This window comes from Kogia breviceps, chromosome 3 (assembly GCF_026419965.1).
Source record: "Kogia breviceps isolate mKogBre1 chromosome 3, mKogBre1 haplotype 1, whole genome shotgun sequence".
In the NCBI taxonomy this organism is placed as follows: Eukaryota; Metazoa; Chordata; class Mammalia; order Artiodactyla; family Physeteridae; genus Kogia; species Kogia breviceps.
Genome location: NC_081312.1, coordinates 93,662,175 through 93,689,965, shown reverse-complemented (window position 1 = coordinate 93,689,965; position 27,791 = coordinate 93,662,175). Strand labels below are relative to the sequence as shown.

The following is a 27,791-nucleotide window of genomic DNA, read 5'->3' as shown; positions in this document are numbered from 1 at the left end:
AGAAGAGGAGAGAGAAAATAGGACATTTAAAGAGGTGATTGCTGATGTTTTCCAGAAACAACAAAAGATTCCAAACCAGGATTCAAGAATCCCAGTGAATCCTAATTATGATGGAGATAATTCCATCCTAGACACAGCATAATGAAATTGCAGAAAACCAGTCACGTAAAGAAAAATCTAAAAGTAGCTGGAGGAAAAGATAACCATCAAAGTAGCAAGAATTAGGCTAACAGATGACTTCTCAACAACAAAGAAATCAAAAGATAGTGAAATGATGTCTGCAATATGAAATGAAAAAAACCGTGCCAACCTAGAATTTTATACCCAGTGAAAATATCATTGAAGAATGATGGTGAAATAAAGATATTTTAAACAAAAACAGATTGTTACCAACATTTATTAAAGATAATTTAAACCAGCACCATTCAATAGAAGTTTCTGTGATGATAGGAATATTATTTGTACTGTATTGTAGTTATAAGTTACATAGGACTATTGAGCACTTGAAATGTGGTTATTGTTATTGAGGAACTGAATTTTTTATTAATTTAAATTTAAATGGTCACATGCACCATGTTAGTGCAGTTCTAAAGGATATACATCAGGCAGAATGAATCCCACATGGTAGGAATAAAATGTATGAAGCGTTGAAAAGTAAAGAAAGTGATGTATATTTAGAAAATGAAAATGAATATGGACTGCATAAAACAGTAAAAAATATCTAATGGATTAAAAAACAAGGCAATAGGAGAAGGGGGATAAGTGGGGTTTTAGGGTCCTTATCTAGAAGGAGGGTAAATTTAAAAAAAAAAACTGGAAAACTTTAAATATATAAAAGGAAAGGAAAGAGTATAATGAACCCCACATATTCATTACCTAGCTTCAACAGTGATCAGCTCATGACTAATCTGGTTTCATATATTGATATATCCCCCAATTATTCTAAAACAAATTCCAAGTATCACATCATTTAATCCCTAAATATATTATTTTTAATCTCTAAAAAGATATGTGTAAACTGTAATATCATTATCAGATCCAGAAAAACAGTCAACATAATTTCTTAATATCAGTACATATTTAAGCAGTGATCACATTTCCCCAATTATCTCCAAAATGATTTTTTTAACTTATTTTTTTTAGGGCAGTTTTAGGTTCACAGCAAAATTGAGGGGGAAGTACAGAGATTTCCCATATACCATCTTTCCCCATATATGCATAACCTCCCCCATTGTCAGTATCCCCCACCAGAGTGGTACATTTGTTACAATTGGTGAACCTACATTGACACATCATAATCACCCAAAGTCCATAGTTTACATTATGATTCATTCTTGGTGTTGTACATTCTGTGGGTTTGAACAAATGTATAATGGCAAGTATCCATCATCATGGTATCATACAAGTATTTTTTCACTGCCCTAAAAAAATAACTTTTAAAAACGTACATTTAGTTTCTTCAGATTGAATCCAGAGTCCACACATTGCATTTGGTTGATGTGTTGCTTGGGTTTTCTAAACTCTATAGGTTATTTGGGGAAGCGGGAACTAAAGATTTTGATTAACTTAGACTTTAATGCATGGTATAATACCTAGGGAACCACTGAAAGAAGAGGGTATAACTTCCAAATCAGAGGAAATAGATAGAATGTTAAAAAAAATGAATCAATCCAAAAGAAGGCAAGAAAGAGAGAAAAACCCAACAGGGAACAATGGAAAGCACAAAATAACATGCTAGATTTAAACCTAGATAGGTAGTATTTAAAGGTAAAATGTCTAAATGATCACACAGGTATCCTAGCACAAAGCACCATCAGCCCAAAATATTTTCCTAACTAGTATTACTGCCTCAATTCTTGCCACCTTCTATGTATTACCCACATAATAACAAGAGTAGTTTTAAAAAACTAGATCAACCACATCACATGTTTAAAATATTCCAACAGCTTCCTAATAAACTCAATAAAACCCAGATGTAAAGCCCTTAGTAGTGCCTATAAGGCCCTACGTGAAGTGGCCCATTCATCTCTCTGTGATTGCATATCCTGCTCTTCTTCACTCTAGCTCAGGGCACTTATACTTGCTATTGCATCTCCCTGGATCACCAGGAACAGTCAGAACTCTTAGTTGTAAGCACCAGAAACTACCTCTGGTTAATTTTGCAGAAAAGGAATTTATCAGAGGAAGAAACTGCTACCACTGCTGTCATTGGAATCTGCTGCCACTCTTGCCATAATGGATTCTGTGTACTTCCTGCTTTTTTTAATACATTATCATCTAAGTTAAATTCCAGTATAGTTACTTCTCTGTTTGAGAGGAGATCATATGACTTTGCCCTAGCTGCATGGAAAGCTGGGAAAGTATATATCTAGCTTTAGTAATAGGTGGCCATTTCTGCCTTTCAAGACTCAAGAGGAGAATTCCCTAGATATATGAAGGTGTTCTGATGTTGAGCAGCTAAAAGAGTGACATATCTATCATGCTTTTCTCTGGAACCCTTCCTTCCTTTGCTTCTTCCCTTCATTTGTGTTTCTACTTGAATGTCACCTCCTTAAAGAGGCCTGTCCTTAGACTTCATCTAAAATGGCAGTTCTCTGTCCCTAATCCAGTACTCTCCATTTTCTTACCCTGCTTTATATTTTCTTACCCTGTCTTAGATTTTATTCATAGCATTTATCACTACTACTACTACTTTTACTGATTGACTGGTTGATTTCCAGGCTCTCGTTGCAGACCACAAGCTCCATGAGGGTAGGGATTTGTCTGTCATTGTTCACCTTTCTGTTGGCAGATAGTGTATGCTTAGTAAATGTTTGTGTAATGAATTAAAGGGGAATATATGGACTATGGCATAAATTGCTGAGAAAAAATGGAAAGGAAGGATTGTTGAGGAGTAAGCTCATTTAAGGAAAGCTTACTGGGGAAGAGGAATTTTTGAAATGGGTTTTGGTTGGAGTCTAGGATTTGGAGAAAAGGGACGAAGCCATTCCAAACTGGAAAAATAGCATGAGGGGAGGTGCTGGGTCTGGAGTAAAGTGGACATGTATGGGATGAGGAAAAACTGTTTAGATTCTGGTGACTGTTGGGGGTTATTAAGTGGGAGGTGAGAAAACTGGATGAGGTGAACGTGTGAGGTTGAAGCAGTTGATATAGGACCTTGAATTGTAAGTTGAAATCTTGACTTGATTTCTGGAGAGTAAATAATTGCTAGGTTTTTTTTTTTTAAATTAAAAATAAACTGGTATTTTCACATAGCTGAGTACTATGCTACTGTAAAACAGAATGAGGAAAATAAAAAGCAAAGTGCAGAACAATGTATGTACTATGCTCTTTTGGTGTTAAGAGGTGTGTGTGGGGGAGGAATAAGAATATATATACTAATTTGCTTATGTTGCAAAAAGAAAAACAGAAAAGACAAACTAGAATAAAATTGTTGCCCTGGGGTGGGGTGGGTGGGAATGACATGAAGGAAACAGTAATGGAAGTGAGATTTCTCGGTTTACCTTTTTATTTAGTTTTGACTTATTTATTTATTTTTATTTTGCGGTACGCGGGCCTCTCACTGCTGTGGCCTCTCCCGTTGCGGAGCACAGGCTCCGGACGAGCAGGGTCAGCGGCCGTGGCCCATGGTCCCAGCCGCTCTGCAGCATGTGCGATCTTCCTGGACCAGGGCACGAACCCATGTCCCCTGCATCAGGAGGCGGGCTCTCAACCACTGCGCCACCAGAGAAACCCCCTAGTTTTGACTTTTGAAATGTGGAAATATTTTACATATTCAAAAATTACACTAAGTCAAAGTAGATGAAAAACAATTCCTAAAATTGAGAACTTGAACAAATGAACCTATGTATATATCAAAATAGTTATTTAAGTACATGAAGAACACTATCTCAAGTGACTTTTGAGCTCAACACTAAATGGTATATATGCTAAAGACAAAAAGAACTGCAAAGAAATCTTAAACTTCATTCATTTTATTGCTAGTTGTAATATTGGTATTAAAAATTTTTTTTTATTGGAGTATAGTTGATTTACAATGTTGTATTAGTTTGTGCTATACAGCAAAGTTAATCAATATACGTATACATATATCCACTCTTTTTTAGATTCTTTTCCCATATAGGTCATTACAGAGTCTTGAGAAGAGTTCCCTGTGCTATATAGTAGGTCCTTATTAGTTGTCTATTTTATATATAGTAGTTTGTATGTCAGTCCCAATCTTCCAATTTATCCCTCCCCTGCCCCCTGCTTTCCCCCTGGTAACTATAAGTTTGTTTTCTACGTCTGTGACTATTTTTGTTTTGTAAATAAGTTCATTTGTACCCTTTTTTTAGATTCCATATATAAGCGATATCATATGATATTTGTCTTTCCCTGTCTGACTTATTTCACTTAGTATGACAATCTCTAGGTCTATCCATGTTGCTGCAAGTGGCATTATTTCATTCTTTTTTAATGGCTGAGTAATATTCCATTGTATATATGTACCACATCTTTATCCATTATTCCATTGATGGACATTTAGATTGCTTCCATGTCCTGGCTATTGTAAATAGTGTTGCAGTGAACAGTGGGGTGCATGTATCATTTCGAATTATGGTTTTCTCTGGATATATGCTCAGGAATTATTGGTATTTTTATTTTGACAGCATTTGTTAGGTATTATAGGATAAACCCCAAAAGTTTTTATGCTTATATATTAGGAGGTAGTAGAGATACTTGTGTACAATCAAAGAAGTTAAGCAAAAAACCTGACAATGTTGAACTTGAATTATAAATATCAATATGAATTCATGATTTAAAATATTTATTTCTTAATTCTATCCAAATACATATTTCTTTCTTATCTCTGTCCATTGAAAGGACCTAGAAACAGTGTGTCCCTTTGGTAGATATGAGTACTGCTCTCACTCCAATTTTGGTCTTTAAATACTTCTACTTAGAATCCAGCACTCCTCAAAGAAATGACTGATTCCAGGACTGGGGCAGGGAGTATACATAGTGAAACTGGAACATGTTTTGCCAGAAGCAAGAAAGCTTTCAAAGATAACAAAAAGCCAACCCAGAGAAGCTCTTGTTGGCCAAAATTGGGACAGGTTGAACATCAAAAAGAATAAGGAGAGTATTTATTGAAACAAAAAACAAAACAAAACAAATGGAAATGGCCTTTATACCTGTTCTTTACTCTGAAAATTGGTAATTAAACATTTGAACTGCCCTTTTATTTTTTTATTTATTTATTTTTTTTGTGGTACGCGGGCCTCTCACTGTTGTGGCCTCTCCCGTTGCGGAGCACAGGCTCCGGACGCGCAGGGCTAGCGGCCATGGCTCACGGGCTTAGTTGCTCCGCGGCATGTGGGATCTTCCCGGACCAGGGCACGAACCCGTGTCTCCTGCATTGGCAGGCGGACTCTCAACCACTGCGCCACCAGGGAAGCCCTGAACTGCCCTTTTAGTAGAAACTATATTACAGTTAATGAAGAATGCCAGGTAATAAATATAGAAGGAATTATAGATTTAGAACTCACAATTTATTACAACCTGTTATGAAATAATTGACTTGGGCCAGGATCATTAATGGATGCTAAAACCATTAGGCAAAAGGTTCATTGGGTATTGGATATTCACATGGAACCAAAGCAACTACACAGAGTACTGGTTGGTCTCAAAGTAAGACGATAAAACTTTGGATCAGTGGAAGGATCAGGCTATCACCAACCTAATTATTAACTGTAGCATCCCTAAAAATGAACCAAAAAATGTATGCTTCCTGATGTGATTCAATATCAAGTATATAGCATTATCCATGAAATATTTTTGTCTAAAATTTAAAATCTGAGTTTAGTCAAACTTTTAAGACTTTCAGTTTATAAAGAAATATGGAAGATGAAAGAAATTAAGTACTACCTTGAGGAAGCAGTTAGAAAAATCCAGAATGTGAGATACAGATGAAATGGTCATTTAATGTCATGGGGGAGAAAAACAGGTGGGGTAGATGGGGGAAAGGGAAATTTACCTAGAATAAAACTAATTTAGCAATGTAACAACCAACTGCAGTCTGTGTCAGCTGTAAAGTACTTTTTTTAGAAAGGAGTAGGATGAAGCAAGATGGCCAACTTTTAATTTAGAATGTGGGTGATAGGCATATGGATATGTGTGTTTGTGTACATACACACATATATACACATATATGCATATACATATACTTTTCTATATTTGAAAATTTTTATAATAAAAACTTTAAAAATGTTTTTTTGTTGATGGACACTTAAGTTGCTTGTACTTTCTTTTTTTCTATTACAAATAATGTTACTATAGACGTTCTTATACATGTTCCTCTCCTTGTATGCATATTGTAGAGTACACAAGGAAATAGGCTAGCTTCCTAGCAGTGGAATCTGTGGATCAAAGGGTAGATGCTTCTTCAACGTTACTAGATATCAATGAATTGTTCTTCAAAATGATTGTACTGATGAGAATTTTAGACAAAAGGACCATGAAATGGCATGTCTTCTCTAATAGATGGTGAATTCTTTGAGGATAGGTACTATGTAGAGACTCATATAGAGATGTTTAAATTGAATGAAATTGTACTTTAGGGGGATTGCCTGGCAGCAGGATGGAGAAACTAGAGTTAGGTCAGCTAAGAGGCTACTGTGATGTTTAAAATATGAGGCAGTGAGTGTGTAAGACTAGAGGTAGTGACGAGGAAGGGATGACTATGAGAGAAATTTTGGAGAGAAAAGATCAAAGTGTATGCATTCTTGTTGGGCAGGATATTGATGGTTCACTCTTGTGACTTACAACATCTATCAGTTTGTTGGTTTCACTTTGTAGTAAACAGGTAAGGTATGCTTTCCTGATTAATTCAAAACCATCTAATGGTCCAGGTCTAATAGAATTCTAGCCTTATCGTCATTCTCTGCTCATAATCCTTTCAAGCCTCAGTCTCTTCCTGGGGTGAATACATGTGATTTAAAAGAGACTAGTAGTTGAATGTGGTAAAGGGACAGTGGGTTGCAAAGATGAAGAGAATTTAGTAGAATCTATGGATGCCTTCATCTCCAAATCAGTTTGTGAAGTCTTACAAGGGCAAAGGCTATATCCTCCTATAGTTTTTATTTATTTATTTTTTAATTTTTTTTTTTTAATTTTTGTTTTTGCAGTACGTGGGCCTCTCACAGCTGTGGCCCCTCCCGTTGCGGAGCACAGGCTCCAGACGCCCAGGCTCAGCGGCCATGGCTTACGGGCCCAGCCGCTGTGCGGCATGTGGGATCTTCCCGGACCAGGGCACGAACCCATGTCCCCTGCATCGGCAGGCGGGCTCTCAACCACTGCGCCACCAGGGAAGCCCCCTCCTATAGTTTTTAGAGGGAAAGTCTATCCAGTATCATAACAGGGAAAATTCATCAGATGCAGTTTTTCTAAAAGAATGCCCCATATATATATAAAAGACAACCCTCAGAATGGGAGAAAATATTTGCAAATGAATCAACGGACAAAGGATTAATCTTCAAAATAAATAAACAGCTCATGCAGCTCAATATTAAAAAAACAAACAACCCAATCAAAAAATGGGCAGAGACGTAAATAGACATTTCTCCAAAGAAGACAAACAGATGGCCAAGAAGCACCTGAAAAGCTGCTCAACATCACTAATTATAAGAGAAATGCAAATCAAAACTACAATGAGGTATCACCTCACACCAGTTAGAATGGGCTTCATCAGAAAATCTACAAACAACAAATGCTGGAGAGGGTGTGGAGAAAAGGGAACCCTCTTGCACTGTTGGTGGGAATGTAAATTGATACAGCCACTATGGAGAACAGTATAGAGGTTCCTTAAAAAACTAAAAATAGAATTACCATATGATCCAGCAATCCCACTAATGGGCATATAGCCAGAGAAAACCATAACTGAAAAAGACACATGCACCCCAATTTTCATTGCAGCACTATTTACAATAGCCAGGTCATGGAAGCAACCTAAATGCCCATCGGTTGATGAATGGATAAAGAAGATGTGGTACATATATACAGTGGAATATTACTTAGCCATAAAAATGAAGGAAATTGGGTCATTTATAGAGACCTGGATGGACCTAGAGTCAGTCATACAGAGTGAAATAAGTCAGAAAGAGAAAAACAAATATCGTATATTAACGCATATATGTGGAACCTAGAAAAATGGTACACACGAACCAGTTTGCAGGGCAGAAATAGAGACACAGTTGTAGAGAACAAACATATGGACACCAAGGGGGGAAAGTAGGGGAGTGGGTGGTGGTGGTATAATGAAATGGGAGATTGGGATTGACATGTATACACTGATCTGTATAAAATGGATAACTAATAAGAACCTGCTGTATGAAAAAATAAAATAAGATTCAAAAATTCAAAATAACCCTTTTATATTGATATATAACATATAGCCCTGTTAATTATATTAAGCCATGTTAATATAGTATTGTACATTACATTAATATTGTACAACATGAATGTTGTACAACATTAATGTCATGTACATTACATCCCTAGTACTTATTTACCTTTTAACTGGAAGTTTGTACCTTCTGACTGCCTTCATCCAGTTCCCCCTTCCCCCACCCCCTGCCTCTGGTGACCACAGATCTGATCTCTTTTTCTATGAGTTTGTTTTTGAAGTATAATTGACCTACAACACTGTGGTAGTTTGTTGGTGCACAACATAATGATTTGATATTTCTATACATTAAAAATGATCACTACAATAAGTCAAGTTACCATCTTTCACCATACAAAGATATTACATTATTATTGACTGTATTCCCCACTGTCTATTTCATACCCATAACTCATTTATTTTGTAACTAGAAGTTTGTGCATCTTAATGTCCCTTACTTATTTCTCTCATTCCCCACAGCATACCCCTGCCCCATATCTTACTTTAAAATGTTGCAACTTTTTGCAAATTCTAAGGTAGGTGCCTGTTAAGAATTTTTGACTAGTGATTCTAGAACAGCTCTGTCCAATAGAAATATAATGTGAGCCACATGTTTAATTTAAAGCTTTTTGTAGCCACAAAAATTTATTTAAAATAAATTTTAATAAAGTAAAATTTATTTTAAAATAAAAACAGGTGAAATTAATTTTAATATATTTTATTTAACCCCATATATCCAAAATATTTCAACATGTAATCAGTATAAAAATTATTGAGATATTTTACATTTGGACTAACCACATTTCAATGTTCAGTAGCCTCCTATGGCTAGTGGCTGCTGTATTGTATGGTTCAGTTCTAGAACATACTGAGTTGAAACCTTTGAACTCAGTTTGGTACTGATTTGATCCACTGTCATTGAGAGTGGCCCTGAGCTGATCTTGCTTCACTCTCCTGTTGCTGATTATTAGACAAGTTCTGGCTTGCTGTCCAGATTACTAACTTGGCAGGTCCAAGAGTGATTCTGAGGGTCCCAGACAAAGCCATTATCCATACTTACTGATTATGTTCACAATTTTCTCCTTTGACTCAGCAAACATAGAATTGACCTCAGATTATTTTGGATCAAATCTGTCAATTTGAGTCACTGCCAGTAAAAGGAGAATATCCAGGCAAGTCCCAGCCTCATTCAGTTATGAGGAATTTCGTACAAGGTTGATAGGAATTCATTGAGCATTCTATTGATTCTGCTATTTTCTAGAATTTGTGAAGCTCTCAGCCTAATTTATGTTTAAAAAGTCAAATGTTGTGACTTTATCGATTATCCCAAGTATTTCTGCAGTTTCTACAGTGCTCAAACATTGTTTATTTATTCAGTGAAAGAATACTTACTGAGCATTTACCAGGCACCATAGCCCAGGTGCAGTGACAAGTTGTAGCCAAGTAAATGGGCACGTTTAATGTGGTTTGATAAATGCCATGATAGAGATAAACTTAGGATGCTAGAAGAACACACAGAAAAGATAATTGAGTTAATTTAGGGGCCATCAGGAAAGGCTTCTCCGAGGAGATAAACTGAACTCTGAAAAACAAGTAGGAATAAATATGGCAAAGTGGGTATGGAGAGAAGAACACTGTTTTTGGCAGAGGGAATGTTGTGTATAAATGCCCAAAGATGAGAAAAAGAGCCTAGTGCAACATATTGTCTGGAGTATAGAATTCAGTGTGAGTGGGTGGCAACAGCAGCAGATGCCAAATGTGAAAGGCCTTGAATCTCATGGCAAAGAGTTTGACTTTATCTGAGTTAACTGAGGAGGGACATGATTTCTCTTTAAGAATGATTAAGAAGTTTGGCAACAGAGTGGAGAATAAATTAGAGGAAGGCAAGACTGAGGCATAGACACTAGTTTAGATGTGCTCTATGAGAGAAAGGTTGGAAGCATGGGCAAGGATTGTGGCAGAGGAGAAAATCCAGTCAACAAATATTTATTGAAGGCCTACTCTGTATCAGTGGAAAGACGTAGAGGATTTGAGACTTAGGGAGTAAAAGTGGCAGGTCTTGATGATTGTTTGGAATTGAGGGGGTTGTGGAAGGAGGAGGAGTCAAAAATGACTCCAAAGTTTCTGACCCTAGGGAACAAGCCAATACTTGGACAATTTGAATTTTGAAGTGCCTTGGGATGTACAAGTGGAGGTGTCTATGCAGGTGAATACTTGGGTCTAGTGCTCTGGAGAGAGGCTTGGAGTGAAGATAGAGTTGGAAGTTATCAGGTAACCGTGGCTAAGAAACATAAAATCTGCTAGAGGAGAGAATGTAGAGAAAGGAAAAAAGGGCTGAAAAATGAAGCACTGAGGAACTGCCAATACTTAAGGGGAAAAGAAAAGGAATCCTGTGGAAAGACACATTAGCTACCATCCTAGCCTCCAGGCATTTTGGAATTTAGATAAGACATATAAACATGAACAATTTGGTGCCCAATGCAAATCAGAGTATAATTTGGTGGCGAGTTTTGTTGTTTTCCCTCTGTGTTCAATGTGAAATAAAATTAGGTGGGTAGAGATAGTGTTTAGGCCGCGGAGTAGCACTGGTAGTGCCTGCATTCAGTGGGGACATCTGGCCTATGGTTACTAGGAGGTTCAGACCAGGGGTAGAGCATAGTGACTATGAGTCTGCACTCTGGAGCCAGATTGCCTTGGTTCAGATCCCCACTAGCAGGCTGACCTTGGGCAGTGTAACCTTCTGTGCCTTGGTTTCCTCATCTGTAAAATCATGATGATAATAATTCCTACTTTATATTATGTGAGATTGAATAAGTTAATATGTGTAAAATTCCTAGACTGTTTTATAAATGTCAGGAATTATTGTTATTTAATAATTGGTGAGTTGGTGGATCAATTGAGAACACACAGGGTTTTGAGCAGGCTTTCACTGGTAAAGTGGGTGAAAAATGTCATGGGAGAATCCAAGCAGGACATTTTCTCCCTGATTCCCAGCTGGGGGCAAAGAATGTCCTTTTAATAGAGGTTTTAAAGATGGTAAAGAGTTGTGTCTTGTACTTAAGTCTTGCTCTCCTGGTGTAGTAGTGAAATTTCGTCAGGTCGTGATTCCTGAAGAAAGTTATTATGGAAGGAAGTTTTTTCATCAGCTTTGTGAATATGATTTCACTGGATCCTTTGCCTTGACTTTAGGAGATCTTGACCCAGGATCAAGTTCTTAGGGGAGTGGGGAACCTTATGGAGAAACAGTCACTCTTGTACACTGATAGTGGGAGGGTAAATTGGTATAATCTTCTGGTGGATAATTTGACACTGTCTGTTACAATTAAAATGTGATTTAAAACTAGCAACTAAGCTTTTCAGAATAATTTATATAAAAATGCAAACACAAGTGCATGTTTTATGTATGTAGTGTTGCAGCACTATTTGTAAAAATGAAAATATAAAATGGGATTGAATAATTAATGGACTCATACTCCATGTATTTGTTTCCTCTGTCTATAGTGTAATAGTTTCCTATTTGCTGTAACAAATCACCACAAACTTAGTGCCTTAAAACAATGCAAACATATTACTTTACAGTTCTGGAGGTCAGGAGACCTAAAATTAAGATTTCAGCAGGGCTGTGTTCCTGCTGGGGGCTCTAGGGGACTATCCATTTTCTTTCCTTTTCTAGTTTGTAAACCGCCTACATTTCTTGACTGGTGACCCCCCTCTCTGTCTTCAAGGTTAGCGTCTGTAGCATCTTCAGATCTCCCTTTCTTTCATCTGTGCTTCCTTCTCTCAGGCTCTGAACTTCCTGCTTCCCTCTTGTGAAGAAGACCTTTGTGATTACATTAGGATCACCTGGACAATCCAGGATACTCTTCCTATCTCAAGATCCTTAAGTTAATCACATCTGAAGAGTCCCTTTTGCTGAGTAAATGAACATATTCACAGATTCTGGGAATTAGGATCTAGATGTCTGGGGGTGGGAGGCATTATTCAGCCTACCTACCACACTCCTGTAATATTGTGCAGCCAGTAAAAAGGATGTTTAGGTCTGTGTATACTGACAAAGATGTCACTGATAAAAAAGGGAATCCCTGGTAAGTGAAAAAAAGCAAGCTGCAAAACAATGTAATATGTTCCCTTTTTGTGTTTTTTTTGGTTTGTTTGTTTAGAAAGAAGTAGGCATTGTGTGTATGTGTGTTTCAACATGCATAAAAGAGATCAGGAAGGATACACACTAAACATTTAAATAGTGGTTACTTCTGAGGAGTAAAAACACAAGGTGTGGGGATGACTTTGCTTTTGAACTATACATTTCTTGTATACAGTGAACACATTATTGTAATTTTATTTTTATGAAAGTGTACATGTCCATAGTTGAAAAAGTAAAAAATACAAGGCTTATGGTAAAAAAACCTGCAGTCCCTGTGTCATCCCTGTCCATTCCAGAACCCTCTTTCCCAGAGGCATCTATCTTATGTTTTAGTTTTTTTTTTTCCTCTAGTACTTCCCTTCATATTTCTAAATCACAAGGGTATGCTATTTCTTGATTTTTCTATATTAGATATCTTTGACTTCCTACTTATGAAGATGAAGTTTTAGTTCTTTTAAACCAAACAATCTCTATGCATATTTTCCTTGCCCTCCTTATCCTCTCAATAGAATTACACCAAAAATTTTGCTTGGATTAGTTTTCACTGGTTACTACAGCCCTAGAACTATTATTCTTTGCTAGCCCCTGTCATATATGTATATATTGGGATTACAGTTCCTTTCTTGTATAGTTATTTCTCCCTCTGAAAAAGAAATTGTCTAGTCTTTTTCTTTTGCTGAGATTTCTTATATCCATGATTAACCCACCTCAAAAAAGAGAAAAGTTTTACTCTTAGGAGATTTACAAGCATGTATTTTCCTTGGGAACCTCCTCCCTTGGAAACTCTGTCCTCTGGCTCCAGCCTGGATTTGCTTTCCAAGTCTGCAGGATGTTGGGGTCTCTCTTTACCATCATCTGTGGGGTCTTCTTCCACTCTGTTTATATTGGATCCCTTGTTTCCTGAAGCCCTTAATTCTTCTTTCTTGTTTACTCCTGGCTTTGGTACAGCATATCTTCTAGTGGTTTTCTGAAAAAAAGTAAATGAGAGATCATTTTTTTTAAGCTATATTTGAAAACATCGTTTTATTTTTAAGGTTAAAAAACAGGAAAAATTCCACTAGACAAAATGGGAATGGGAGAAAAATCCAAATATATTGGAGTTCATATGATGATTTTTCCCTTCAGAGGAATTACACAGGGAGAGACTAAGCTTAAATCCTTGGAGGACATGCTATTTTACATCCCAGCAGATTCCCAATGTTTTCTACATTGAAAGGAGGTCATAATATGCATCTTATCTTTTGACCAAAACCAGTCCTCTTTGGTAATTTTTACTTTTTGCTTGCCTCTTTTGCAAAATGGAGTCAATAACTGTCTTGGTTAGATGCAGATTAAGACTTAGCAAGATGCCAGTCACTACTTTTATTATTACTGAAGTTGTTTTCTTATGAGAATGTAAAATCTGATGCCCAAGAATATCTTCATACATATAGTTAGACACATGGTTAATAATACGCTTAATTTTACTTGGAGTCCCATTTTACATCTTTTTACCATTAATGTTTTTTCAGCATCTAATTAAAAAGGCTTATATGTAATCTAATTTTGATGAAAAACTTTTAAATAAAAGTTTATTTGATAGGAGTGGATTTATTTATTTATTTTGAAATTAATTAATTAATTAGCTTGGGGGCTGCATTGGGTCTTCATTGCTGTGCGCAGGCTTTCTCCAGTTGTGGTGAGCAGGGACTACTCTTCAGGAAGTCCTGAAGGGGATTTATTTAGAAACACACTCTACAGACAGGGTGTGGGCCATCTCAGAAGGTGAGAAGGGCCTAAAAGTTTATTTTTAATTACATGAGCAATATCTGCACATTATGGAAAACTTTAGAAATAGGGAAGACTAGAAAGAAAGAGAAAAAAATCCGTAATTTTCATTATCATGGTATATTGTTTCTAGGTATTTTTCTATGCATTTTTTACATAGTTAAGATCATGATATATTCAAATTAGAGTGCTGATTCTTATACTATTAACATATTCTTTGTAATGACATTATTATGTTTAAAAGATACCTTTATCTTTTGGACAGACACACTGAAATATTTACAGATAAAATGATATGGGGACCTCCTTGGTGGCGCAGTGGTTAAGAATCCACCTGCCAGTGCAGGGATACGGGTTTGAGTCCTGGTCCGGGAAGATCCCACATGCTGTGGAGCAACTGAGCCCATGCACCACAACTACTAAGCCTGCGCTCTAGAGCCCGTGAGACACAACTACTGAAACCCGCACGCCTAGAACCCGTGCTCCGCAACAAGAGAAGCCACTGCAATGAGAAGCCTGTGCACGGCAATGAAGAGTAGCCCCCGCTCACTGCAACTGGAGAAAGCCCGCGCAGCAGCAAAGACCCAGTGTAGCCAAAAATTAAAAAAAAAAAAAATGATACGATGTTGCTACTGAGTCCAAGCTTGTACTGCTCACCACACAACAGGGCAGTAAATTGAGAGACTAGTTGTTGGGACAAGGAACAGTGATATTCAGAAAGCCAGCAGACTGAGATGATGGTGGACTAGTGACCCAAAGAACCGTCTTACCCTAGTTAGAATTCAGGCTTCTTTTATACTAAAAGGGGAGGGGGCGTGGTTGGTTGTTGCAAACTTGGTGTCGGAATCCTTTGTTCTTGCATCTGTCCAGGTAGGTCAGGTCATGATGCACCCAGTAAACCTCCAATAAGACAGATGCTATTATCTGTTCTGCAATTTTATATCTCTGTGTGAATGGAAAAGTGTTATACCTTTAAAGGTCAGAGCCTTGAGGATGGGCTATCCTGTACATTTCAGGCTATAGACAACATTCTTAACTTGTAGCAAAAGCAATAGAATACAAAGGTTAAAGTAAAAGAAACATCCAATGTGGAGTCAGATTTGTTCTCCCCTATTACAAGGTTGTGAGTGTGGGTGGGAAATGGGCTGGGCATAATCTATATTTAAGCTAGGTGGTGGCTATGTGGAGTTTCATTATACTGTTGTGTATTTTTATATATGCTCAAAATTGTCCATAATAAAAAGTAAAAAATATAAATAAAAGACTACAACATTCCATTATGATCTATCTTAATTTAACTATTGTTTGTAGTAGGGCATTTCAGTTTTTCCCTATTTTAAATAACATTGCTGTTAATATATTTATATTTCAAATAGTTTTCTTATGATTTATATGAGTGGAATTACTAGGTGAAAGAGTATGAACATTTAAAAAAACTTTAGATGCAGGGCTTCCCTGGTGGCTCAGTGGTTAAGAATCCGCCTGCCAATGCAGGGGGCACGGCTTTGAGCCCTGGTCCGGGAAGATCCCACGTGCTGCGGAGCAACTAAGCCCGTGTGCCACAACTACTGAGCCTGCGCTCTAGAGCCCACAAGCCACAACTACTGAGCCCACGTGCCACAACTACTGAAGCCCATGCGCCTAGAGCCCGTACTCTGCAACAAGAGAAGCCACCACAACGAGAAGCCCGTGCACCACAATGAAGAGTAGCCCCCCACTCGCTGCAGCCAGAGAAAGCCCGCATGCAGCAACAAAGACCCAATGTAGTCAAGAATAAATAAATAAATAATTTTTAAAAAATTATATAAAAAATAAAAAACTTAGATGCATACACAGTGCTAAATTTCTTGTTGCAAATAGAAGAGTTTTATTGGATTTATAATTGTACTCATTGAGCATAGGGGTGATATTGCAAATTTTATTCTAACTTTTTTTGGGGGGAGCTATGTTGGGTCTTCATTGCTGCGCATGGGCTTTCTCTAGTTGCAGTGAGTGGGGGCTACTCTTTGTTGTGGTATGTGGGCTTCTCATTGCAGTGACTTCTCTTGTTGCGGTGCGTGGGCTCTAGGGTGCAAGGGCTTCAGTTGTTGCAGCATGTGGGCTCAGTAGTTGCGGCATGTGGGGCTCTAGAGCATGCGGGCTTCAGTAGTTGTGGTGCGTGGGCTCAGTAGTTGTGGCGCGCAGGCTTGGTAGTTGTGGCTTGTGGGCTGTAGAACGCAGGCTCAGTAGTTGTGGCACATGCGCTTAGTTGCTCTGCGGCATGTCGGGTCTTCCTGGACCAGGGACTGAACCCGTGTCCCCTGCGTTGGCAGGCAGATTCTTAACCACTGTGCCACCAGGGAAGTCCTATTTTAAAATTTTTAGTGAGACAAAGTTTATCATTAAGTATGTTATAGTAGACTTACATTTTCTAAGTGTTTTTATTCATATTTTTTTTGAGTGCTAATAACAATTCGAATAGAACTAGTACTTTGTAGTCTTAGAGTTTTCATGTCCAATAGATTTTATAATTCTCACAATAGCTCTTCGAACTATGAATTATAGAAAATCAAAACAAAATAGACTTTAAACTTTACAAATGTAATTATTGGTAGTAATTCCGGTTACCACTAGATGGCCCTCTCAGCATGTACTTTTGAGCAAAAGTAGCAAGTTTTTAAGACAGTTTGAAGTTCCCCTATAGATCTTATTAAAATACATTTTAATTGGAGTTAAAAATGGTTTATATCAGGTTATATGATAAGCTTTTTTAGAAGTAGTAAAGAAATTCAAAGTGGAATTTATTAGTGGGAGTTTTTTGGTTTTCTTCTCAAGAAGAATGGAGTATTAAACTAAATGGCATTCAGTACCATACACACAATATATTTTCAGTAAGTATTTTAAATATTCATTAAAATTTATTGAATTTAATTAGGCTTCTCCATACGCTTTTGGAAAAGTTATTTGCCACACCAAAAAAGCAACCTTTTCTGCTAAGTCTTTATCTAATCTTATGAAATCCAACACTTTATCTCTGAGGATTTAATATAGAGGTAACGAACTAAGAAAACTGAGGGCTCAACATGGAACTGTGGTCCCCTTGGTCAATTTTTTTTTTTTTTTTTTTTTTTTTTTTTTTTGCGGTACGCGGGCCTCTCACTGTTGTGGCCTCTCCCGTTGCGGAGCACAGGCTCCGGACGCTCAGGCTCAGCGGCCATGGCTCACGGGCCTAGCCGCTCTGCGGCATGTGGGATCTTTCCGGACCGGGGCACGAACCTGTGTCCCCTGAACCGGCAAGCGGATTCTCAACCACTGCGCCACCAGGGAAGCCCCCTCTTGGCAATTTTGTTGTCCTAACTCAATTGAGTTCCTCTAAGGGTCAGAATTATTCTAGTATGATGTGCATGTTCCTGTCCAGTGAGAATCAGGAGTGAAATTGCTACATTTTGGTATTTTTGTCATCTTACCTTTCACTAAATTTCTTGACAAGAAAATTAGAACGTCTTTGATTTTGGTCTTACTTGATCTCACATGTATTTTCTTCCATTGATTTTCAATATTATTACATCTATTGCTCTCTTTTATAATAAATATTTTGTATTGCCCATTTTACTAACTTGAAATGAAAATCATAGTTAATATTATCCATCTGCATAATTTCAAAAAATCATTATGATGCCCTAATTTTAATGTAAAGGAGAAGTAGAAGGAAAGCAATTTATAATAAAATGTGTATTTCAATATGTAAGTACTGGAGCAGACTATACTAGATGAAACAAGAGGTAGTCAAATGCTTGCACCTGTACATAGAATGACTATGAATCACTGTGAATGTGATAGCTGTGAAAGCTGATTATAATATATATTGGTGATTCAGATAACCAAGTGGCATTGGCATTGGTGACATGATTTTCCAAAATGGTGAAAAACTCTTAGTAAAGTTCTGAATAAAAAGATGCATTGTTGCAGTCTAGAAAATTTGAGGTGCATTAATAATGTGGGAAAATTCATTTTTTTTACGTATTAGTTAAGTTCTAATCTTAGATATATTCAGTGGGACCTTTGAAAGTCAACAAGACGTGACAGTTCTTTGCCATACTGGATTGTTTCTTGCATTGCTGGACCTCTAGTATCTCTGGCACTTGCCCTTTTTTTTTTAAAGTAGAATTTGATTCTAGTCAAAGTTTTACTACGAGTAAAAACCAGTGAAATGAGGAATTTCCAAGTTGCAGAGCTCTTTAATTGCTGGTAAAGTATTCATCCCATCCCTCCTCCCAGTAATCCCTAAAATGCCTCTATATAAATCCAAAGGATACTCTAGGGGGCAGTGCTGCTACCATTGAGAACCACCAATTTAAAAGTATCTAGCTACATTAATCTACACACCTGTATTGCTCATGGAATTTCAAAACCACAGTAACTTAAGCATCCTAGGTCCTTAAATATGGTGTTTTAAATAGTTAAGAAAATTGCAGAATTATGTAAGAAGTTGATTTGTTCAAATGCATCATTGTTTTGTTGCAGTTCTTATAAGCAGATCAATATGTTAGCTATTTTAGGTCCCTAGTAGCCACCATATTCTTTATTTTTTCCACTCTTTCTGTTTAGTAAGTCAGTAGTATATAACTTTCTTTAATGTCAGCGTTTACTTAGTTAACAGTCACACAATTTGTCCCTTAAAAAATACCCATTGTTTAAATTTGGAAGATATTACAGAAACTTTGTGAAATGGAGGCAAATTTTCCCATAATCATACCACCCTAACAGCTGTTAATATTTTCAGTATTTTGTTCTGTATATGCATATTTTGACATTCAAAAATTAGTTTTGTGTTGTATCGTTTCACTCGACATGGCATAACTTTTTAATATTATTATATAATTTCAAAAATATTTTAGATTACTGCATCTTATTCTGTTAGGTTCCACAATTTATTTTCCTACCTTTAGTTTGTTCACATTATAAAAACATACACACATACATATTTTTGATCCGTTTCAGTATCTTTTTCATTTTTCCTTTAGGATAGGTCTTCAGAACTAGGGTCATTTATTAGGTCATTAGGATAAGGCTAATATTTAACAAAAGTTACATTTTTTTATAACTTCTGTTAAATATTGCAAATTGACTTTAAAAATTATTTACTTCACATTTTTTGAGCATCAGTGATACTAAACATATTTACTCTTGTGAATTATTTCTGTTTTCTCTTATAGAAAGTGTATGGTCTGCCCTTTGACTATTGATCTGTTGGGTGCTTGGTGGTGGTTTTTTTTTTCCTCTCTTTTCGAATCAAACATTTAAAATAATATTTCAGTGTTTCTTACATTCATTTTTGTGCTATCTTTGATTTTAGTTTGATTATTTTATTTGTATTTTTATAAGATGACAGTTATCTACTTGTACAAGATAGTATGTGATATCGAGGAAAGAGCATGGGATGTGGAGTCAAGAAATCAGGTTTCTGGAAGGAGATATTTATAATAAATATTATATTTGACGAAGCACTCATATCCAGAATGTATATAAGAATGCTTATAGGGCTTCCCTGGTGGCACAGTGGTTGAGAGTCTGCCTGCCGATGCAGGGGACACGAGTGCGTGCCCCGGTCCGAGAAGATCCCACATGCCGCGGAACGACTGGGCCCGTGATCCATGGCCGCTGAGCCTGCGCGTCCGCAGCCTGTGCTCTGCAATGGGAGAGGCCACAACAGTGAGAGGCCTGCGTACCGGGAAAAAAAAAAAAAAAAAAAAGAATGCTTACAAATCATTCGTTAAGAAAAAGGCAGACAATCCAATTTCTAAAGAATGAGGAAAAGCCCTAAACCACCACTTCATAAAAGATATCCAGATACTTAAACCATCTGGCAGTATGTATGCTGAATGAATGCAGATTGATTTTATATTGCTGTGTAAGACATTTTAAAATGTGTATTTGGGGGAAAGACTTACTTCATTGTGAAACCAGGTTAATATTAAATTTTGTTCATCCAGACTATAGAACACTGTCTTTGTTAGTATGGCCAGTTTAGATTTTACTGTATTTCTGTAGAAGAGAGATCAGTTTTTTTTTTAACTTATTCTGCCTTTAGTAGGACATTATTATTTCAGATTCTTTGCCTATTGAATATGCTATTGATTTATATCCAGCTGGTACATATTCCCTAAGAAAAATTCTTCATTAAAGAACAGTAATCTCTTGATTTTAGTGCTTTTAGTGGGATTAAGGAGTATTTTGGGTTCCAGTGACTCCACCAACGTATGAATGAGAGAATGGCAGGAAAAAGGAAAGGAAATCAGACATTCAAGGGTGAAAATGTTGTGAATGTCACAAAAAGGCATAAAAGACCCCCCACATAAAACCCACAAGTGTATGTGGTTATTTTTCTTATTCTTCACCATAGGATATATTATGAATTATTTCTATTTTTACAAAGAGAACAACTATAAAAAATTCTTTCCTGTCTGATGTCAAATGCCTGTTTTGGGCATGTACATCTCACCTTATCATTGTGTGAGCTCCCAGTATTAACATCTGCTCCTGGTCACTCTTTTTATGTTTGGTTATTTCTGTGTTATGGAATCTACTAAAAAATACAATAATTTAAGCACAAACTTGTGTTCTTTTGGGGACATTTTTTATTCAACCTTTAATCAACGCTTTTAGATTTCCTAACACCTCTAATTATGTGATGCATTCTGTTCCTTTCCGGTATAATAACCTTTCCAAGCTCTCTCAACATTCTTCTCACACACATGCTCCTTTCCCCTCTTTCTTGAGTAATTCCTGTTCATACCAGATTGGGATATACTAATCTCCTGACATTCCTCTCTTATAATTTATTTCTCCTCAACTCAAAGAGTAGTCACTTTTTGAGACAAATTCATACCCCAGGCACATTTTTTCTTGTGTAAATTTCAGGGGTTCCATATCTTCCCATCCCCACAACCTTCAAATTCTACCTGTTTGCCTTTCCTCCAGATACATATAATATCATTGAATAGTCTTTCTGGATTTGGGAACTTTCTTCTTTTAGAAGTGTCATCTTTTGAATTTGAGCATTTCTGATACTTTCAAATCTTTCTTTCCCTATATACTCCTGACATGATCTTTCCCTAACACATATATCAATATTTCTTATTCAAGATGACACAAACACACATACACACACACGCACACACATACACACACACACACCCATCCTAGGCTGTGACATTTTCAGATATTTTGTATTCAGGATTCAGGATGTGGGGCATACTTACTTTATAGGTTCTTAGTGAGACACATACTCTATTGATAATACTGTTAGACTCTCTTTTCACTATTATCATTGAATGTGAATTGTGCCCTTTCTTTTTTTAAAATAAATTAATTTTATTTATTTATTTGGCTGCATTGGATCTTCATTGCGGTGCATGGGCTTCTCATTGCAGTGGCTTCTCTTGTTGTGGAGCATGGGCTCTTGGCGCGCAGGCTTCAATAGTTGTAGCATGCAGGCTCAGTAGTTGTGGCTTGCGGGCTCTAGAGCACAGGCTCAGTAGTTGTGGTGCATGGGCTTAGTTGCTCTGGGGCACATGGGGTCTTCCTGGACCAGGGCTCGAACCCACGTCCCCTGCGTTGGCAGGTGGATTCTTAACCACTGCACCACCAGGGAAGCCCTGAATTGTGCCTTTTTCTGAAAGAACTTACATGCACATTGCCTGTACAGGGTTGAAAATACTTATTTTCAGATTCTGAGCACATTCACTGTTGCTAAAAAAAGTTATGGTAGATTTATTTTAAATTTTGTACCACTTAAAGATGATAATATATTTACCTTATTTCTATTTACATTTGTGAGAAAACTTTATTGCTGCAACTCCTCCAGTGAAAACAGTTTGTTGCTAGTTTTAAATTCTAGACAAGCTTTCTTTGCCACTTACCTCTTCTGTTTTTTACCAGCTATGTTTGGAGAATTCAAATTAATTTTATTATCCTAGCTAAAATTTGATAAGAAAGAAAAATCTGTTCCCAAAATTCAAATAAAAATTGCTCTTGTGTGATCTGTAGTTTCAGAGGAACTCTATCACAACCTTTTGAAGGTCTAATTGAGAACTGACTTATTAGTAAAGATAGAAGGGAAAAAAGTTATGTCATAATGTATAAATAGAGATGTTAAATTCATCTTTGTTTTGTTTAGATGTCCCTGGTAGATTTGGGAAAGAAGCTTTTAGAAGCGGCTCGAGCAGGTCAAGATGATGAAGTTCGTATTTTGATGGCTAATGGAGCTCCTTTTACTACAGACTGGGTAAAGAATGATTTTAATGTTGTGGGGTTTTTTTGTTTTTTGTTTTCTCCTCCTCCTCCCCCTCCTCCTCCTTCTCCCCCTTGTCTTCCCCCTCCTCCTCCTCCTTCTTCTCCTTCTTCTTCTTCCTCTCATTTTTGAGTTTTTCCAGTTAAAAGTTTAGTCAGTATTGTGTTTATAAGTGGTGAAAATTTAATATTTTTGCAAATTTGTTTGCAATTTTAGAATTATAGCTTGCTTTTAAAGAGAATGGTTCATATAATTTTTTAATATTAGACCACCTTATCCAAATATTCTGTCCACACATGGGTTTTTCTTTAAATTACAGAGTTCAGTAATGTAGGATGAATGTAAAATGTAGCTGCTTGGGATTTAATTTAAAGGCCTTATAAATAGCACAGGTAGAATTTATAATTCAGAAAAAACAAATTTGGTGTTAATGTTATAATTGATTCTAAAAAAGGAAAAATGTTTGCATTTCAATTGATACTTGTAAAACTATTGCAAACATCACCCAGAAGGAAGAAAGGAATGGGAAGGAGTTCTCAGTAATTACAGAAGGCAATTGTGAAGAAGACAGAAACCATAACTCTATTTTATTCTGCAGGTAAATCAAAAGGGATATTCTTGGGAATATGGAGTGTTAGGAATCTGGATTAACTCTCCCACTGGTAACAACTAAAAATTCCAGAGTTTTGATTTTGTTGTTTTTAGCTTACTGGTTCCATGTTCTTTTAAACTTTTCATTCAAAACAATTCGTTTTATTATGGAAAATTTCAAACATAAATCAACCCCTGTATACCCTTCAAAAATTATCAAATCAAATGAATCTTTTTTTCTCTATAACCCTATTTACTTTCTTTGTTGTTGTTGTTGTTGTTTTCCCTGTACGTGGGTCTCTCACTGTTGTGGCCTCTCCCGTTGCGGAGCACAGACTCCGGACGCGCAGGCTCAGCGGCCATGGCTCACGGGCTCAGCTGATCCGCGGCATGTGGGATCTTTCCGGGCCAGGGCACGAACCCGTGTCCCCTGCATTGGCAGGCAGATTGTTAACCACTGCGCCACCAGGGAAGACCCAACTTTCTTTGTTTAGTATTATTTTAAAGTAAATTTCAGGAACCATTTTGTTTCATCCATAGATTTCAGCATCTTTCTTTAAAAGATAAAGATTTTTTGATTGAGTATATTTAAAAAAATATCTTAAGGGCACTGATGAGTTAGAAAGAAAGTAAGGGATTATCAACCTGAAAAACTAAGCAAGGCCATAACCCAGAGAAATTTCACCCTTAGAACATTTGCTAACTCAGTAAATTTGCCAGTTGGTTTTCTATCTCCCCGGCATAGGTTACTTAAGATAAAGACCGGAGACTGCTCATAGAGGGAAGTCTCCTAGAGATCCTTTTCCCATAATACTGGAATCCTAAAGAGATGTACCTTTGTTGTAAGGGTAAACCAGAAATACCCCCTCCCTCCTCCTACCTGATCCTGCCCCTGCCCCTGTTGTTAGGGTGCTGCAAGGCAAATGAACTGGCTTGAACTAAGGTACCAAATGGAGAGAGGAAAATTTTTGTTGATGAGAATTTGGAGTCAAAAGCCATCCTTTGCACACATTTGTGGCCTTAATTCAGAAATACTTATGTATTCTGCAAAACTCTGAACTGAAGAATGAATTTAAAATTATCTTTGGGCTAGAGGTTACCCTTGGTTTTTTTGGAGGAACTGCCTTCATCCCAGGCTTCATATCCACCAATGAAATTCCAAGGAAAATGAACAGTCAAAAATAACTGAACACTGGGACTTCCCTGGCAGTCCAGTGGTTAAGACTCCGTGCTTTCACTGCAGGGGGTGTGGGTTTGATCTGTGGTTGGGTAATTAAGATCTCGCATGCTCCATGGTGTGGCCAAATGAAAAAAAAAAAAACAATAAAAACTGAACACACAAGGACACAAGGCAGCTTGGACAGTAACTCACTGGAACAACTGACAACATAAGCAGATCTACAAGGACTTTAGATAAGATTTTAATAGCAGATTAGGAATAGCTGAAGAGAAAATTAGTAAACTGAAAAACAAACAAACAAAATCATTCCGAATGCGGTGCAGAGAAAAACAAAAAAATATAAAAGATGTCAGCAGGAGTCATGAAGACTAGTGTATGAGAAAGTCTAACATATATCTAATCATAAATCCACAAGGAGAGTGAAAATAGGGATGAAATAATTTTAAAAGATAATGGTTTAGCTTTTCTAAGACTGATGAAAGATGGCAGCTCACAGATTCAAGTAGCCCAGAAAATCTCCAGCAGGATCAATAAAAATAATCTATATCTAGATACATCATAGTGATCCTGTAGTACATCAAGACAAAAAGAGCCTTCAAAATACCAATGAGATATCACCTCACACCTGTCAGAATGGCTGTCATCAAAAAGTCTACAAATAAATGTTGGCAAGGATATGGAGAAAAGGGAATCCTCATGCACTCTTTGTGGGAATGTAAATTGGTGCAGCCACTATGGAAAACAGTGTGGAGGTTCCACAAAGAACTAAAAATAGAACTACCATATGATCTAGCAATTCCACTCCAGGGTATATATCTGGAAAAAATGAAAACTCTAATTCGAAGAGATATGTGCACCCCAATGTTCATAGCAGTACTGTTTACAATAGTCAAGATATGAAAGCAACCCAAGTGTCCATCAACAGGCAAATGGATAAAGAAGATGTGGTATGTATATGTACAGTGGACTATTACTCAGCCATAAAAAAGAATGAAATTCTGCCATTTGCAGCAATGTGGATGGATCTGGAGAGTATTATGCCTAATGAAATAAGTCAGAGAAAGACAAATACTGTATGATAACCACTTATTTGTGGAATCTAAAAACTAAACAAATGTGTATAGCAAAACAGAAACTGGACTCATATATACAGAAAAAAAACTAGTGGTTACTGGTGGGGAGAGTAAAGTGGGGAAGGATGAAATAGGTTATAGGATTAAGAGATATAAACTACTATGTATAAAATAGATATGCAATAAAGATATATTATACAGCACAGGGAATTGTAGGCATTATTTTGTGATGACTTTTAATGGAGTATAATCTATAAAAATACTGAGTCACTATGCTGTACACCTGAAACTAATATAATATTGTAAATCAGTTATACTTCAATTAAAAAAAATCTATAAACCCTGAAAAAAAAAAGACAAAAAAATCTGAAGAAGGATTAGTGTCCATAATACATAGAGATTCCCATGACAGTTTTGAAAAACAAGACAAAGAAGATAGGGCAAATGACTTGATATGGTACTTTACTAAAGAGAATGTTTGAATGACCAATAAACATGAAAAGATGCTCTGCTACATTAATGCTAGGGCAAATGCAAAGTAAAATCATGAAATACTATTGCTTATCCATCAGATAAGCAAAAACTAAACAAAAATGTCTTGCTGTACCAACCGTTGGTGAGGAGATGCATAAATTGATAGAAACATTTTGGAGAACAGTTTGGCAGTACCTAGTAGATTTGAATGTGCACATACCCTCTGGCATAGCTATTGAACTTCTAAGAATATTTCCAAGGGAAGTTCTTGTTCATGTACTTGAGACATGTATAAGACTGTTTTTAGTAGCAGCATTATTCATAATAAAAAAACTGGAAAACTTAATGCTCAACAGTGGATTTGTTAAATTGATTATGGCTTATTCTTTGGTAGAAAATCATAGAGCAGAGAAAATTAGTGAACTATACTTAAATTCATCAACATGGGTGAATCTTACGATATTAAGCCAAAGAAGGCAAGTCTCAGAGATATACATGCAATGTGATTCTACTTAAATAAAGTTCAGAGCAGGCAAAACCAAAGTATATTATTTAGGGTTACATAGTAATTTTTTAAAAAGCAAAGTAAAACAATGTTTATTACAAAATTCAGACTAGTAATTACCTCAGGGGTTGAGGGAAGGGTTTATTAGGGAGTGGCATGTGGGAAGATTCTAAATTGCTGGTAATGTTTTGTTTCTAGACTATGATGGTATTTACCTTATTTTCCTCCTTCAAACTACATATATGTATGTATATATATCTGTATCATCAATCAAAAAGGTAAGGTCTTGAGAAGAAAAAATTGCAAAAGAAACCATTATATCACACTGAGCAGAACTCATGGTTGCTAAATAGGCTATGGAGATATTTCATTAAATATTAGAATTTAAGAGTACAGAAAGGGCCAGTTTTAGAAAAATATGATAGAGCATGGTGAAAGAAAGGATTGTTTAAGAATCTTCTTTAATCTGCTGGAATGACCTTCCCTTAAAAATACAAGGCTTTTAATAGTAATAAAATAATTATTCCCAAGGTAAATGATTTCCATTTTTACCATATATTGAGAACACATACCTAGCTTTGTATTATGATTCTTACTTGTGTGACTTCAGGCAAATTAGTAACCTCTTTGTGCCTTATTAGTTTTCTTAAAATTTTTATTAGAGTATAGTTGATTTACATTGTTGTGTTAGTTTCAGGTGAACAGCAAAGTTAATCTGTTATCCATATATCCACTCTTCTTTTTTTTTTTAAGATTCTTTTCCCATATAAGCCATTACAGAATATTGAGTAGAGTTCCCTATGCTATACAGCAGGTTCTTATTAGTTATCTGTCTTATATATAGTAGTGTGTATATGTCAATCCCAATCTCCCAATTTATCCCCCCCCTTATCCCCTGGTCATGCCTTAGTTTCTTTTACTGCACTAGTACCTGTGTTTTGAGGAGATTAAATGAGACAGTAGGTGTAAACGTCTTAGAATAGTGCTTGCTATGGAAAGTGGTTAAAAAAAACCTTAGTTGCTGTTATTACAACAGTGGTCTTAGCAAATTGCATGTTCTAGTGAACTATCTTGGTTCTTTAGAACATGAGTGCCTTGGTAATCAGAGAATTGTAGGGACTTCTTGCGCTTCTAAATGTATGTGATATAATGTAATTCTAATTTTCACCTATTAAAAATTATACCTCTGATAAGGCTCTTCTTCACATTTTAGTATGTACTTCTGTATATTTTGAATGTAGCATGACTAGGCCACGTGGAACCAATTTCAGAACTGGGCTCTCTTTTGGTTCTTTTTTTAAAAATTTTTATTGGAGTAGAGTTGATTTACAATGTTGTGTTAGTTTCTGCTGTATGTTTTGGTTCC

At 36.5% G+C, this 27,791-nt stretch overlaps 1 protein-coding gene across 5 annotated transcripts in view; it reads left to right on the top strand.

The window, feature by feature from the left end:
• The window catches only part of GABPB1 (GA binding protein transcription factor subunit beta 1), a 67,169-nt gene that overhangs the window by 15,771 nt on the left and 23,607 nt on the right, over positions 1-27,791 (top strand). For all 5 annotated transcript variants that reach the window (XM_059057912.2, XM_059057911.2, XM_059057910.2 and 2 more), the window contains exon 2: positions 22,489-22,596. In XM_059057912.2, the coding sequence (XP_058913895.1) occupies positions 22,489-22,596 (108 nt within the window). The remainder of the gene's footprint in view (positions 1-22,488; positions 22,597-27,791) is intronic.